General features: G+C 47.9%; 1 protein-coding gene across 1 annotated transcript in view; it reads left to right on the top strand.

Annotated features, from left to right (window-relative positions):
- The window catches only part of SNX9 (sorting nexin 9), a 61,497-nt gene extending 57,593 nt beyond the window's left edge, over positions 1-3,904 (top strand). Inside the window, exon 18 of the mRNA XM_078877153.1 lies at positions 3,723-3,904. Coding sequence (XP_078733279.1) covers positions 3,723-3,773 — 51 coding nt within the window. The 3' untranslated portion in view covers positions 3,774-3,904. The remainder of the gene's footprint in view (positions 1-3,722) is intronic.
- Positions 3,905-15,786: the final 11,882 nt, after the last annotated feature.

Here is a 15,786-nt window from a genome sequence, read left to right on the forward strand (position 1 = left end):
CCACCCAACAGATCCCGATAACTGTCAATAACCGAGCCGTGTTTAGAATCGAGTGTGTGTTCGTCGAATAACTTTTGCATGTGTGCGTAACTTGTCGTCTGTGCAGTTTAAAAAAAAAAATGTTCAATGGGTGTAACGCTGGTGTGTAAATCACCAGAATGTGGCACGCGAGGATTGGGCGTCTGTAAGCCAACGCTGCAGCCAACTCCATGTTTGCGCAAATCCCACGTCTAATTTATCGATAGTTCTCAGCGAGCTTGCGTGCGCCAGTGCGTGCTCGTGTATTGTTTGCGAGTGTGTCTTCATGCAGCGTATGTCATGAATGGCTTATTGTGCGTTGTGCATTGTTTCTGCGTGCGCGTGTGGCTAAAACACAGCAAGTTGGCACAGTAGGGGGCACAGGTGGTGCAACGGCCAGTCATCTCAGTCAGTCGACCCGTGGCACCTGGGTCTGTTCTGTGACCTCCTGCCAGCGGACGTTCGACACTTCACGTGGCCTTAAAGTGCACGTAGCCTGGCACAAGTGCCCTGTGGTGACGTCACCGCCACGCAGTGGCTAATGGAGGTTGTTGTTGTGAGAGGGAGGTGGTGCAGGACTTAATAGGGCGCTATCAACTGCACTTGCCTCAACAGTCTATGCAGGCTACACGGGGATCTTTGTTGTTGCAATGGTTTGAACGCTGCGTTATGATCCCAGCCACATCGATTTGATTTCTCACCATACACATCGATCCATCGCATGTGGCACCTGAAACTATCCTGGATCTCTTTAGATTATTACCTTGCTGCAGTATGCAAGCATCGGCACCGGGGGAGACAAAGGCTGTGATGCTAGCTCTTTATATGTCGTGCCAGCCTTCATAGGTATTCATACTCTTAGTTCTTTCGGTAAAGTCACGTAGGTAAAAAATGAAATAAAAATTAATAAAAATAAAACAATAAAAATCACGACGTTTCGGAGGATTTTTATTGTTTTATTTTTATTAATTTTTATTTAATTTTTTACCTACGTGACTTTACCGAAAGAACTAAGAGTATGAATCCTTGCAGTCACGAAAGCTTCAAATCTAGAATTATTAGCTATTCGCTAACGATGCTTGCCGCGACGTCGTGCGAGGCTAAATGGCCACATCACCCAGAATGCACCCGTCGGATCTCACAAGCTAAGCATGGTGGAGCCTGGGAATTGCCTGCATGGGTGACCTATGCCAATGCAATTGGCGTGCCGTGCATGTTGTGAGCAGTAGGCTTTGGGGCTACTTTGTGAGCAGCAGAGAGCAGAGAGCAACAAATTCAGTTATTGAATCTAGATTTGAAGCTTTCGTGACTGCAGGGATCCATACTCTTTGGTTCTTTCGGTAAAGTCACGTAGGTATAAAATAAAATAAATCACGACGTTTCGGGTGCAACACAAGCATCCTTCATCAGGTGGGAAAGCTTGGTCTGCTGCTGAGGCAGACTGTTTAAAAACATATATTATTGAAATCTACTTTTATGTCTTGTAAGTTTTCACGGCTCGATGTGTGAGAAATGGTCTTAGAAGCGACTCTTGCAGAATAGGATCAGCACTCGCTACGGGTATCCCGATAGAGTAGCTTTTAAGAGCATTTCTTGTACGGTACTTAGGAGCCGTCCATAAATGACGTCACGCACCTAGGGGTGGTGGGGGGGGGGGTCAGACATTTGTGACGATGTGTGACGAGGTGGGGGGGGGGGGGGTGAGAAATGTGACGTCACATAAAAAATGCGCAACTTTAAATAAATATAGACGACACGTTCTACTTAATTAAATCGACTTTTTTTTATAAATGTTTTCTCCTACAACATCAGAGTGCAGCACCACATTAAATACGCACTACAATGACAATAGTTTAAAGCGATTTGAAGCATGTTTTATTTGGGGGGGGGAGGGGGCAGAGCTTTGTGACGTCATTTGAGGGGGGGGGGGGTCTGACTTTTTGTGACGTCGTGTGACGAAGGGGCGGGGGGGGGGGGTCAAAAATCGTTCAAAATCGCGTGACATCATTTATGGACGGCCCCTTATATGGTCCCATGTCTGTGCTCTCCACCGTCATGAACTTGTACTGAGCAGCGTGGTGAACGAATCCACCGTGACCCACACCATGTGGGGAGTCCCTCCTCCAGAAGTGGGATTATTAGAGTGCGAACAAAAATAGGGTTATTCTACGATGGATCATCAGGTACAAAACATGAAACGTGGCCGTCGCCACCTCTACAGAGAAGATGTGTATGAACACAGGATGTCGTTGAAGATAACTGTCTGTACAGGGACGTGCGCGTGTGTGTGTGTGCGTGTGTATGTGTACATTTGCATCCTCGCATTCCACCAAACGTGCAGCTGTTTTTAGAATCCCCACAAAATAAATGAGCTTTAGTAATCCTGCCGTGATTGAATGCCAGTGAACGGAGCTTAGGTTCGGCGGGCCAGCCGGGGCATAAATCCATCGCCTTCGTTCATGCTCAGCCCTATCTGTATCAGTAAATACTGAAGACTGCCACTTCAAACCGGCGTTGTTCTGCCCGCTATTCAATCTGCCACGAGTGACACAGTGCAGGCTTTTAAGCCGACGATAAACGGCCTCCACTGCAAGCCTAACGGTTGTGGAACGTTGCACAATCTATCAACAACGGCCGCAATTTGAGCTAATTGGAGCAATTCGTTTCAAGTAAATTTCTTTTTTGGGAATGTGGTGGGGTTTTTTTGTTGTTGTTGTTGTTACAACTTGAACAAGAAAGAAGCGAGTTGTCTTTTTGTTGTCTGCCGTCGTGAAAGTGTGCAGAAGTGCATTTGTCATTTATCTCTGTGGGAATAATTGCAGAGTGCGGTGTGTTGCCAAAATAACACCCGCCACCTTTGGCTTCAATTCAGCAGGGACATACTCTCTCACACCTTGATTCAAACCTACAGCAGGCACCCTAGGCTGGCATGTAAGAGAGTGTCCATCTTTCGATTTTAAGCTTTCGTGACTGCAGGGATTCATATTCTTGGTTCTTGCGGTAAAGTCACGTAGAAGGGAAATAATAAAATAGTGAGATGTTTATTTATTTATTATTTTATTATTTCCCTTCTACGTGACTTTACCGAAAGAACCAAGAATAAGAGTGTCCATCGTGAACGTATCGTCGTCTATTTGCCGCCGAATGAAGGCCTCCCACAATCCATTGCAATCCCTCAGTATCTCGCAATGCTACGATCCATCCTGGCTACTGCACCCCGGTTGATCTCGTCGTTACATCTCCGTGATGGACCATCCTCTGAGCCGCGTTCCTTCCGTTCAGCTTCCATTGTTTGTAGTCGAAGTCATTGCCCATCATCCCTCCCAGCGACGAGTGCTGCCCAAGCCCAGTTACTCTCCTCAACAGGCCACGTGGTGTCTCCAACTTGATTTGTTCTCTTTGATCCCTGTCGCTCCCCTTCCTGCCTCTCAGTGCGATTAAAAGCGTGCCCTCACCATTCCTCTTTGACATGTGCATTCTTCTGCCTTTGTTCAATTTTCTCCATCTGTTTTCACGTTTCCTATCCGTGTACCAGAGCCAGGGGGCAGGTGGCATGGAGACAGAGGGGGGATTAATCATCACCGTATATCATTATTGATTTCCTTGCAGTTGGCTGTTATGGTAATTGGTATGACATGTGACCTTGCTTTTATTCAATGTGTGTGACACCCCCCCCACCCCCGCCGCTGAATGAATATGTGCAGATCACAGGGAAACTCCAGGAAGCTCTTTTGGCCTTCGATTCCTGCGAGTGAGAGACCCGGACGGCGTATGACAGCAGCAAGAAAATGCCGTCAAAACTAAGGCGGACATCAACAACGAGAATTGATCATTCTGGGCCTACACACCTCCCGGGCACTGAGACTCACATCGTCAACCCCCTGGAAACCGTCACGTGCCGAGCTGGCCTCTGTCTCTTCCGGGTTTTTAATTTGCTTTATTTAAATCGTTTTTTGTCGTTGTTGTTGTTGTTGATGAGCAAACGTTCCGGTATTTTTGTTGCAAATCGCGGTTCGTTTTATACACGGGGCGTAAATCGGGGAACAGAATCTTCGACGTAAAAAAGCACAAATTTTCGTCACGTCCGGGTGCTGAAATTACTCGGTGCGAATGAAGAGGAGGGAGTGATCATTTGATGCTCATTGGAGTTAAATTAAGATGCAACAAAAATAAGTCCATATGAGGCGCTTTCTTGTTTCTATTTGGCTCTCGTGTGCTCGGTGTGGGGAATCGGAGGCGTGCATAGTTTTCTGAACTCAACATTGGCTGATTAGACCACAGCCGTTGGTGGTGGGTGCCTAAGGAAGACCACCACCCCCCCATCTTCCGCCCTCCTGCACGTGGCAGTGACCTCTGCACTTTCTGAGAATCTGAAAATAGCCGTGTCCTTGGACGTGTGTGCGTGAGTCAAGGCCGGCGCATGAGACGCCCCCATTAGAAACGATGGAAGTCATTTGCATTCACGTTTGCAGCCCTTACACAAGCCACGGCCTGCGACACCGCTGTGTCATGTGACCAGGGTGTCTTGATCATTGACCGAGTTTTATGAGAGATCTGCTGAAGCACCGGACTGGCCACAAAAGTCTGCAGGTTAACCCATCTCCTGCAAGAAAACCGCCTGGGGCTAAGGATGATTATGTTATGGCGCAACCGCATAGGTTTTCCTGGTTTGCGATGTACAGCTGTCCGATGTGTTTTCGGGGGTTGTAACGCACGCGTCGTTCAGCACGATGTCGGACGCTTTGTTCCGCCTGCTGGAAGCTTTATTATACATTTTTAAACACATTTCCTCCACGTGCTGCGAGCCTCTTCTGGAATTTTTTGAGGAGCTCCCCCTCCCCGCACGTGGAGCAAACAAGGCGGCGCAACCCAAGAGGTCGTAGGTGCGTGAACGGGTGCTGACATTGCAGTCGTCACACGAGAATGTTAATATTCACGTTCACCAACGTTGCGCTCTTAACTGCGCTGGTGTTGCTTCCTTTTATTGAATGATAATTGAATGTGCAACCGGGGCCTTGTGAGGAAGGCTCCGCTGTCGCTTTTCGCAGGCCGCAGTCAATTCAATTCACGGTCGCTCAAACACCGAGTGCAATTCATAAACAACGTTTTTGGGTTTAGATCGCGTTATTTATAAATGTGTCGTAACCTTCCACCACCCGACACGACTTCAACCTACCAGTGGGCTAAAGCAGTGAACTATTTGTCTTTTGTCAACGTGACACTTTTTTACTGATTGGCCGTGTCGGGTGGTGGAGGGTTACGACACATTTATAAGTAACGCGATCTAAACCCAAAAACGTTGATTATGAATAATATTGGTCGCGAAAGTCTACGTGTTAAACTGACCGAGTGCAATGTTCGTGTGAAATGAGAATCCCGTGAGCTTTTGCGATATCTGCCTGTTCGGGTGTTAAACAATGCGGCAATTATCATTGTATTTTTACATGGGAGCAGCTCTGCAGGGTTTACAGTGCGGGAGGTGGCCGGGTGTCACGGCACCTCCCATGAGCGCGGTTGGCAATGTGCGGTGCGAAAGAAGTTCAACATACATGCGTACAACACTGACCCTTGAGCCACGTGCAGCCAGCCACCTGTGGTTAAACTGGGGTTTCAAGTGAAGCTAGATGATGGTCTCGGCCTGGTCACCATGTGCATGACCCCCCCCCCCCCCACTCTACCACGTAAATATTTGTTTTTTCCCTTAATTTGCTTAAATTCCAGCTCTGAGACCTAAACTGTCAGTGTGATTGACGTGCGGCAAACGCTCTTTGCAGAGCATACGTTAAACTCTAAAACTATGTTTTATTTTAACAGGTAAGGCACTGAGCTGTATAGCTCATTTTCATGAGCGACTTGGCCACAAATGATAGCCTCAACAAAGTAGCTCATCGTGTGGAAATTGACAGCAGCCACATACTCTAAACGCGTGTTAATTCTAAATGCGGAGACACAAACCGGAGAATAATCCACGCGACCATGGGGAGAGAGACACGCAAACTCCAAATATACAGCAGGCAATTGGGGTTGGGATCTAACCCATGTCCTCCTGTATACCAGGCGAGGTAGTTAACATCTCACCACGGAAAGAGATGCAAACTCCAACTATACAGCAGGAGTCAGGGTTGGGATCGAACCCACGACCTCCTGTATACCAGGCGAGGAAGTTAACATTTCGCCACTGCGGTGCCCCTATAAAAGGTGTGTCTCTAGAACGGGCGAAGTAGGCGACCTCCAGAAGTAATTCTGTGAGCCATGCTTTGACACAGGGTGATTCACTGCTAGCTGAGTATAGTAATTCGTCTCGTGACAGGTCACTGATAACACAATTGGAATATAATTTGGGGAAAATAGGAGCAATGTTAAGAGCACACATCTGTATAGCTGTATACACTACACACATTTACAATTGTTGGCAATACTGTGTACTTTTACATTTAATTTTAAAAGCTGGTAAATGCAATCTTACACGACCCGACCTTTTTTGCGTCTTTTGAGTTGTGTTTCTTGTGTGAATGTAATTGTTTATTTCACAACAACAATCTATCTTTATACATAAATAAAGACCTTAATCTGTATGTATGTCTCAAAAACCTCTAAGGTACTTCCCGACAAGGTACAAAGCTGAAATTTGGTACATAGGTAGCTTTTAGTACACAGCAGGACAAATCTGAAAATCTATATTTTGTATTTTAAAGCTGCCAAATCTCGATTTTAAGTTCCCCATAAACATGTTTGTACGTTTCGATTTAAAGCGTTCGTGACTGCAGGGATCCATCTTCTTGGTTCTTTCGGTAAAGTCACGTAGAAGGGAAATAATAAAGTAATAAAAATAAAATAAAATAAAATTCTCACGACGTTTCGGCCACAACGCAAGCATCCGTCCTCAGGTGAAGAACAGGGCTGTCGATTTCGGACGCTGTCTTTCCGACAGACCTGTTCTTCACCTGAGGACGGCTGCTTGCGTTGTGGCCGAAACGTCGTGAGAATTGTATTTTATTATGTTTTATTTTTATTACTTTATTATTTCCCTTCTACGTGACTTTACCGAAAGAACCAAGAAGATGTTTGTACGTGTCATTCAGAAACCGTTTAATATATGAAATTGCGTTTTTTTTAAATAGACCCTTAAACAGCAAATAAAATTAGAGTGAGAACAATTGTTCTATCTTTAATTGTTTTTGAGATATTTCGGATTAAAGCGGGTTTGAACGAAAAAGATACGCATTGTATGATGTTCAAATCTGAATAATTTGGAAACGGTAAAAGATGGGAGCTTCCCCTCATCGAGTATTAAGTTAATAAATTTTAGTTCTTTACAATAAAAGACATAACAGAATCTTTAATTTCAGTGGTTTTTGGTGGGTACGTATTTAAATATAAAAAAGTTTAATCAAGTCTTCAACATTTTTTTTCCTGGAAAAATAATTTTTTTTGGAGTAGTTAGTGTCTGATCGTAGATTAAAATGGGGTAAAAAACATGAGGTTAATAAAATGTATTGAAAACTTTTGCCTGGCGAAGACAGGCTTTATGAACTCGTAATGGTATTAATTTACAATCATTTGTCAATCTGCTGCTGTATTATGGCCTTTGGAATGCTTCGTCAAGTTACGGATTTTGTGGGACCACACGTCACCACGTTGGTCAATCCGAGTGGGCGAAACGGGGGTGGGGGGCATGGGAGCCAGGATCGGTGGAGATATCAAATTCCAGTGATGTTAGCTGTGAATGGGAATCGAACTCAGGTTGCAGGACTCAAAGGCCAGTGGATGAACCGCTGCCCCACTGGTCCCTTCACTAACCTCCGTGCACCGTAATTCTGTAACAGTAGAGGAAGAGCTGGCAATGAATTAAAAGGCAGATGAATTAATGGCAATGCAGCTTGCAAGAATTTTTCAAGGCATTAACGTAATTGGGTTTTCTAACCGTTTTCCCCCCTTTTTAATTTTCCTCCTAAACTCCTGCGCGCGAAGGCATGCTGCTACACGACCTTCATCCCACTTACCCACGCATACAGCCACCCACCCATACAGCCACACAAACTCCATACCATCCTCACCCATACAGCCACGCACACTCCATACCATCCACCCACCCACCCACTCACATGCCACACACATGCACAACACACTCATGCTACTACCCACACACGCACACTCGCACACCTACACCCAGCCACGCAAGCACATGCTCCCCCGTTAAGTAGTCGTGGCGAGTCATTTCCGTGAGTACAGTTAGCCACACTGAAGCTCGCGATGGAGTAGTGGCGCAGTGGTTAGCGCATGTGTGCTAGAAACTCAGTGTCCTGAATTTGCTCCGTGGCCAGGGCTAACGTCAGTGGCAAGTGACAATCTGATCACCCCCCACCGAACCTACCTTCACTGACCAGCAAAGAGAAGTATGGTAAAAACCACTGCCATCACCACGGGACATGTGAATTTGCAAAGGACACTGTTGAAGGACATTCGGAACGATGGGTTTACACGAGGGTCGGAAACGTATGAGAGTGTGTGTTGCACTATTGAATGTTACCCAACACCGCTGTGGGTAACACTCACTTTAGGCTGAGTCAACCTAGGGGAGGTCCAGGACACCAGCTGCTTCCTATTCAGAAATTAATCGTGGTGAGTGCGGAATCGTCGTGCAGTGAATGAAATACGACACCGCTGTTCACACAACTCTCACCTGCAAAATTTCACGTAAACACGCAGATACAATCTCCCTTCCACGCGAGTTGAACACACCCACATACACACGTGGCCCCTACCTACACCCACCCACCGACACACAACCTGCACACAAACTCTCTCTCCCCACACGTGAACACACCCACCTACAAATATAGGTTACCTCCACCCCCACCCACCTCCACACAATCTCCCTCCCTCCCTCCCACGCACACACCCACCAACACACAGTACATACCTACAGCCCCCACCCACCTACACACAACCTCAGTCCCTCCCACGCACACACCCACCAACACACAGTACATATCTACACCCCCACCCACCTCCACACAATCTCCCTCCCTCCCTCCCACGCACACACCCACCAACACACAGTACATACCTACAGCCCCCACCCACCTACACACAACCTCAGTCCCTCCCACACACACACCCACCAACACACATTACATACCTACACCCCCACCCACCTACACACAACCTCAGTCCCTCCCACGCACACACCCACCAACACACAGTACATATCTACAGCCCCCACCCACCTACACACAACCTCCCTCCCTCCCACACACACACCCACCAACACACAGTACATACCTACACCCCCACCCACCTACACACAACCTCCCTCCCTCCCACACACACACCCACCAACACACAGTACATACCTACAGCCCCCACCCACCTACACACAACCTCCCTCCCTCCCACACACACACCCACCAACACACAGTACATACCTACAGCCCCCACCCACCTACACACAACCTCAGTCCCTCCCACGCACACACCCACCAACACACACAGTACATACCTACACCCCCACCCACCTACACACAACCTCCCTCCCTCCCACACACACACCCACCAACACACATTACATACCTACACCCCCACCCACCTACACACAACCTCAGTCCCTCCCACGCACACACCCACCAACACACATTACATACCTACACCCCCACCCACCTACACACAACCTCCCTCCCTCCCACACACACACCCACCAACACACATTACATACCTACACCCCCACCCACCTACACACAACCTCCCTCCCTCCCACACACACACCCACCAACACACATTACATACCTACACCCCCACCCACCTACACACAACCTCAGTCCCTCCCACGCACACACCCACCAACACACACATTACATACCTACACCCCCACCCACCTACACACAACCTCAGTCCCTCCCACGCACACACCCACCAACACACAGTACATATCTACAGCCCCCACCCACCTACACACAACCTCAGTCCCTCCCACGCACACACCCACCAACACACAGTACATACCTACACCCCCACCCACCTCCACACAATCTCCCTCCCTCCCTCCCACGCACACACCCACCAACACACAGTACATACCTACACCCCCACCCACCTCCACACAATCTCCCTCCCTCCCTCCCACGCACACACCCACCAACACACAGTACATACCTACAGCCCCCACCCACCTACACACAACCTCAGTCCCTCCCACGCACACACCCACCGACACACAATCGATACACCCCCTCCCCCACACGCTCGTGAACACCCCCACCCACCTACACACACATGCAGACACAGTACCAACACCCCATCCACACGAACACACACACACCCACACACACGTACGCACCCACGCACAGCATCGTGACAGCTGTCACTGAGCGAATTTGGAGTTGTGTACAAAGAAGAAGAACACCACCGACATAATCCGCTTACTTAATTAATTTCATTAGTGTCAGTAAGCAGGTTACTTCGGGTCACTGAGTGCCATTGGTGGACGGGGCTGGCCACGTGTGGTTTAAATGGACAGGTAGGGTCCCCCAGGTGTGCTCATCCATCCCGGTCATTGTGTGTCTCCGTGCGTTTGTGTCTCTGTGCGTGTGTGTCTCTGTGTGTGTGTCTCCGTGTGTGTGTGTGTGTCTCTGCGTGTGTGTGTCTCCGTGCGTGTGTGTGTGTGTCTCCGTGCGTGTGTGTGTCTCCGTGCGTGTGTGTGTCTCCGTGCGTGTGTGTGTCTCCGTGCGTGTGTGTGTCTCCGTGCGTGTGTGTGTCTCCGTGCGTGTGTGTGTCTCCGTGTGTGTGTCTCTGTGCGTGTGTGTCTCTGTGCGTGTCTCTGTGCTTCCGTGTGTGTGTGTGTCTGTGCTTCAGTGTGTGTCTCTGTGCGTGCGTGTGTCTCTGTGTGTCTCTGTGCGTGTGTGTCTCTGTGCATGTCTCTGTGCTTCCGTGTGTGCGCGTCGGGGAGCGGTTCGTGCCGGTGGTTCAGTGCGCGCTGCGCTACGAACCCGGCTACCCGAGTTCGATTCCCGCTCACGGCCAACACCGGTGACTATTATTTGAACCGGTCCTGGGCCTCCCCTAGGTCGACTCAGCCTCAAATGAGCACCCGTGCGGTGTGTAAACATCGCCACTAGGGAGACAAAGGCGGCCGGGCGTGGTGTTGGCCACCCACCCCCTGGTGTGCCAACAGCACTTGCCCCCGAAAGTCTGTTAAGACTACACGGGGGATCTTTGTCTCTTTGTATGTGCGTGTTCTCTATCTGTGTGTTTTGCGTAGTCCTGGCCAACCCACCCCTTGGTGCGCCACGTTGGCCTGCATCGGCGAGGCTATACGGGTGATCTTTGTCGAATGTGAATGCTTGCCATGCGTTCCTGACGTTTCTCTTGACATCACTGCGGCTGACTTGCGGCTCCATCCCTCCCTTCTCTCTCTCTGCGCCACCCGTCCCGCGGTGACTCCACTGCTAGCTTGTCGATGCGGCCGTTAAATTTCGATTTAAAGCTTTCGTGACTGCAGGGATTCATCTTCTTGGTTCTTTCGGTAAAGTCACGTAGAATGGAAATAATTAAATAATAAAAATAAAACATAATAAAATAATTCTCACGACGTTTCTGCCACAACGCAAGCAGCCGTCCTCAGGTGGAGAACAGGTCTGTCGAGAAGACAGACTCTTGTCTTCTACGTGACTTTACCGAAAGAACAAAGAAGATGTGGCCGTTGTCCCGCGCGTTCCCCCGGGGTTCCGACTCCTGCCTATCGCTTTCTTCGACTGCTTCGGCAAGGATCACTCAACGCCCCCCCCCCCCTCTTAATTTTGGAGCTTTCGTGACTGCAGGAATTACTTTACCACCCGTCGTCCTACCCATTGACATGCTAATTTTTTCTCTAACCCCCTCCCTCTCTCCGCCCCCGCCCCCTCTCTCTATTTAAGGCCTCGTCACAGAGACTTTCTCTCTCTGTGTGCCTATGTGTTGCTTTCTCTTTCTCTATGTATCTTGGTGATATCTGTCTGCTTATATGTCTGTCTATAGTTTTCTGGTTAGATTTTTGTTGCTATTTCATTTATACCTGATGATGATTGCTTGTGTTGCAATCGAAACGTTGTATGCTATTATTTAATTTATTATTTTATCTTTATACGTGACTTTACCGAAAGAACCAAAGAGTACCCCCCCCTTCCCCACGGCACCGTCCCTCCGCCTTCGTGTCACGCCACGGCTACTGACCGCAGCCTTCCTCCTACAGCCGCCCTCCCTTCCCCGACAGCCTCGGTTCCCTCGAGTTAAAGCTTTCAGCCACTCTCGGCAAAAAACTCCGGTGCGAGTTCGAATAGCAGAGTTATGATTTCATCGATAATATAGGTTTTTTTCGTTGGGGGGGTTAGAACGCGTAAATATGTGTCGTTAAACCCGCCACCACCCGACACAGCCTAATCTAGTAAGATTCACACTATGAGACCTCCTTTACCAGTGGTACAAAAACTGGCACCTTTATACCAAGGCATCATGTTTGCAATAACCACAACACAAGCAGTCAAAATGCAAACAAAAAGAAACAACTCTGATAATGATATGCACTGTCCTTGAAGTTGATAGTTTTTGTACCAGTTGAAAGGGTAAAAACCTATCACTAGTAAGATTCGTCACGTAAACAGAACATGCCACTTCGTCACTAGTACAGCACACCGTTGTGTTGTAGAGCAAAGCCCAAAGCCACAACGTTTACAATCTGAGTACGACGTTTCGCCAGTAATTACAACAAGCATCATCAGGCGAGAGCCAGATTGGTGGAGAAATCCTCCTGTTTCGTTCCTTAAAGAGAGGGGTAGATGTGATGGCAACTCATGTGAGCAACTTATGATTCCATCTTTTCACATTTGCCATCTCCCATTCATCTCTGCTTTTCCCTTCCACGCCCTCTGCGTGTCGATGTGTTTGTCTAGAATTTCATGGGTGGGGAACCTTTTTTCTGCCAAGGGCCATTTGGATATTTATAACATCATTTGCGGGCCATAAAAAAATAAATGTATGTTGCTATGTAAAAAGCTCCTACATTGATTGAATTTCAAGTCGTGCGGTTGCCTTGGCAGGGCCAGACCAATTTATTTCGCGGGCCTTATAAGGCCAAGGCGCGTGGGCCGGATGTTCCCCATCCCAGGACTCTAGATCACAACTGAGGCCTTTCTATAATTACTTTCACTTATTCAGTTTGCTTCGAATCGCGTGCATACCGCCTGGTTCCAGAGGTGGGACAAAGTCATTGTTATGCAAGTCCAAGTCGAGTCGCAAGTCATCAAATTCATGACTCGAGTCTGACTCGAGTCCAAGTCACATGACTCGAGTCCACACCTCTGCCTGGTTCTCTTCCGTCTTTGTTTGCCTTGTTGAAAACGTAATTTAATAAGCCAACCAGAGTTTTAAATACATAATCAAGCAACGGTGATGGTCTCATTCCGGTCATTAATGACATTACGTATAAAACCATCGCATTAAAGTTGGTTCAGCACTCAATCTGGGCCACCAGCGCTAACAATTAAAACAAAACAAAAAAGTGTTTTGGCTCTCATCAGTCGAACATTACTCTCATGGCAGAGTCGGTGATCAATTGCTGCCAACTTTTGTGGAACACGTCATTTGAAGGCATCTCAGATGCTGTTCTGTGATAGCTGCTTCTGTGGGCCATTCTCGAACATGAAGGGTAGCACTGCTCTGCAAGAGATCTGAATGGGTACTTCATCTCGTTACATGATGTCTGGTGAGGTGGAGGTTTTGGAGTGGGCGCGGTGGGGTGGGGGGACACCTATAGCCCAGCAAAGGAGACTTGTGATCTCACTGGATTTGCACCTGGTGAGATTAAGTCCGTAGAGCAAACTTTGGAGACAAGCGTCGGTGGATCAGAACGGTGCGTGGAACTTACAAAGCCAGTTGTCCAGAAAATGTGAACGCGGAAAGTGGATTTGTGAATCCATCTGTGCGGATCTTTAAACGTGATCTATTTGTGGGTTGCATTTGCCTGCTCCCCTCTTTCCTTAGGGGAAATCACGTTTGAAATTGAAATTGGCCAAACATCTCAATGCAGGATTCTCCCGAAGTAAAGTTTCGAGACTCACATTTTTCTGGTAAATAAATGACTTGTGATTTTCATCAGATGAAGCATTTGTGTACCATGTATAATTGTAAGTCGATGCCCTTTGTTTAATCTGGTGAAAGTTCATTATGATTAATTGCCTCTTTCGAAAGAGAGAGAGATTGGTTGTTATAGTTATGTAAGAGGGGTCTTTCGACATAAACAGAATTCGTCGTGACTAAACAAAAGTGCGTTATGGTACAGAGAAATTAAGCTAATGGATTCTTTTTTTTGAGGTACGAAGTAGGAAAGATGAGTGAGGGGTGTAATGTTGACCGCATGGCACTCACAACCAGTTTGTTTTATTCTCAGAGTTGACATTCGGCCAAATTAGGTGCAAAATAAACTTAAATAGGATGTTTTTTGTTTGTTTACACGGTCATTGGTGACTGGGCCCGAGATCACGAACTCACCACACTACGGGACACTCAAAATAGCGAGTTGAAGTCACAGACATCTGCCTCGATTCAATTGTGGGATCTCAACGGTGCCAGCTCAGCCTTCTGATCTCCGAGCCAAACATTTTTTCCCTAACCACGAACCAACTTTCCCAACAGCCCTTACCCATGACCCTAGCCGACCCCCCTAACCCCCACCGCCCCGCACCCACCTCTCCCGTGCATCACAAGCCCCACTTTTCACTTTCCGTTAACATTTCAGTGTTTTGGTGTTCATTGTGGCGTGCGTGCCGTCCGCGTCGTATCCGTTGTGTCCCTTCCTCATCCGCCCTGGTGGAATGAGGCCCTGGCTGCCTGCGGTGTCCGGGCAAAATGAGGGCCTCACTCTGAATGCTAACTCTGATGACAATTAAACAAAGAGCAGGCAAACCCCTCAGCCTCCACTCCCCCCCCCCCCTCGTGCTGTGTCGTGTCCTGTTAGGGTCGCCATTATCGGAAAACCGCAAGAAATGGCTTGACAAGGATTCACATTGTAAACAAATCGCCAGTAACTTTTTTCCCCCTGTTCTAATCAATTGAAATGAATGCAAGATTTGAGCATGCTGAAGTACGGTCACATAAATTATGTATGTTGAACTTCTTTCGCACCGTACGTGGATAACCCCCCCTAATGGCGACACTGGTGTGAGAAGACATTTATCCAGAAGTGTATTGACAGACGCCTGTAAGTTAAATGATGTAATCATAATCTGATGTTTATTTAACACGTCAGTTCGACACACTTTTCCATCCAGCTTTCTCTCCCTGAGGAAATCATGAGGTATTTCACAGCCATGAACTCCTGCACAGCCAAGGGAAATTGCTTTTCGTTTTACCCGTTTGCTGTTTTAATTCCGTTGAACTTTCATTGTGTGTGTGTGTGTTTTATCGTCTTTTCTATTCCTTGTGTCGTGTCATTTTCCGAGCGTGTTCATAAAGCGCCGTGAGATTCTGCCGTTTTCAAGCCCTATATAAATGCAAATCCTTATCCTTGTCAGCAGCCCCACCACATACAAAAACACAGATCCCACGTATAGCCTCAACAGATTGTTTGGGCAAGTGCTGTTAGCGAGCACCTATGAAGGCTGGGACAACACACGAGGGGGTGGGTGGCCAGCACCACGACTAACCGCCTTTGTCTCCCCAGTGGCGATGTTTTACACACCGCACGAGGTGCTCATTTGAGGCTGAGTCGATCTAGGGGAGGCCCAGTACCGTTTGAGA

Source organism: Lampetra fluviatilis, chromosome 47 (genome assembly GCF_964198595.1).
Source record: "Lampetra fluviatilis chromosome 47, kcLamFluv1.1, whole genome shotgun sequence".
NCBI classification, from domain to species: Eukaryota; Metazoa; Chordata; class Hyperoartia; order Petromyzontiformes; family Petromyzontidae; genus Lampetra; species Lampetra fluviatilis.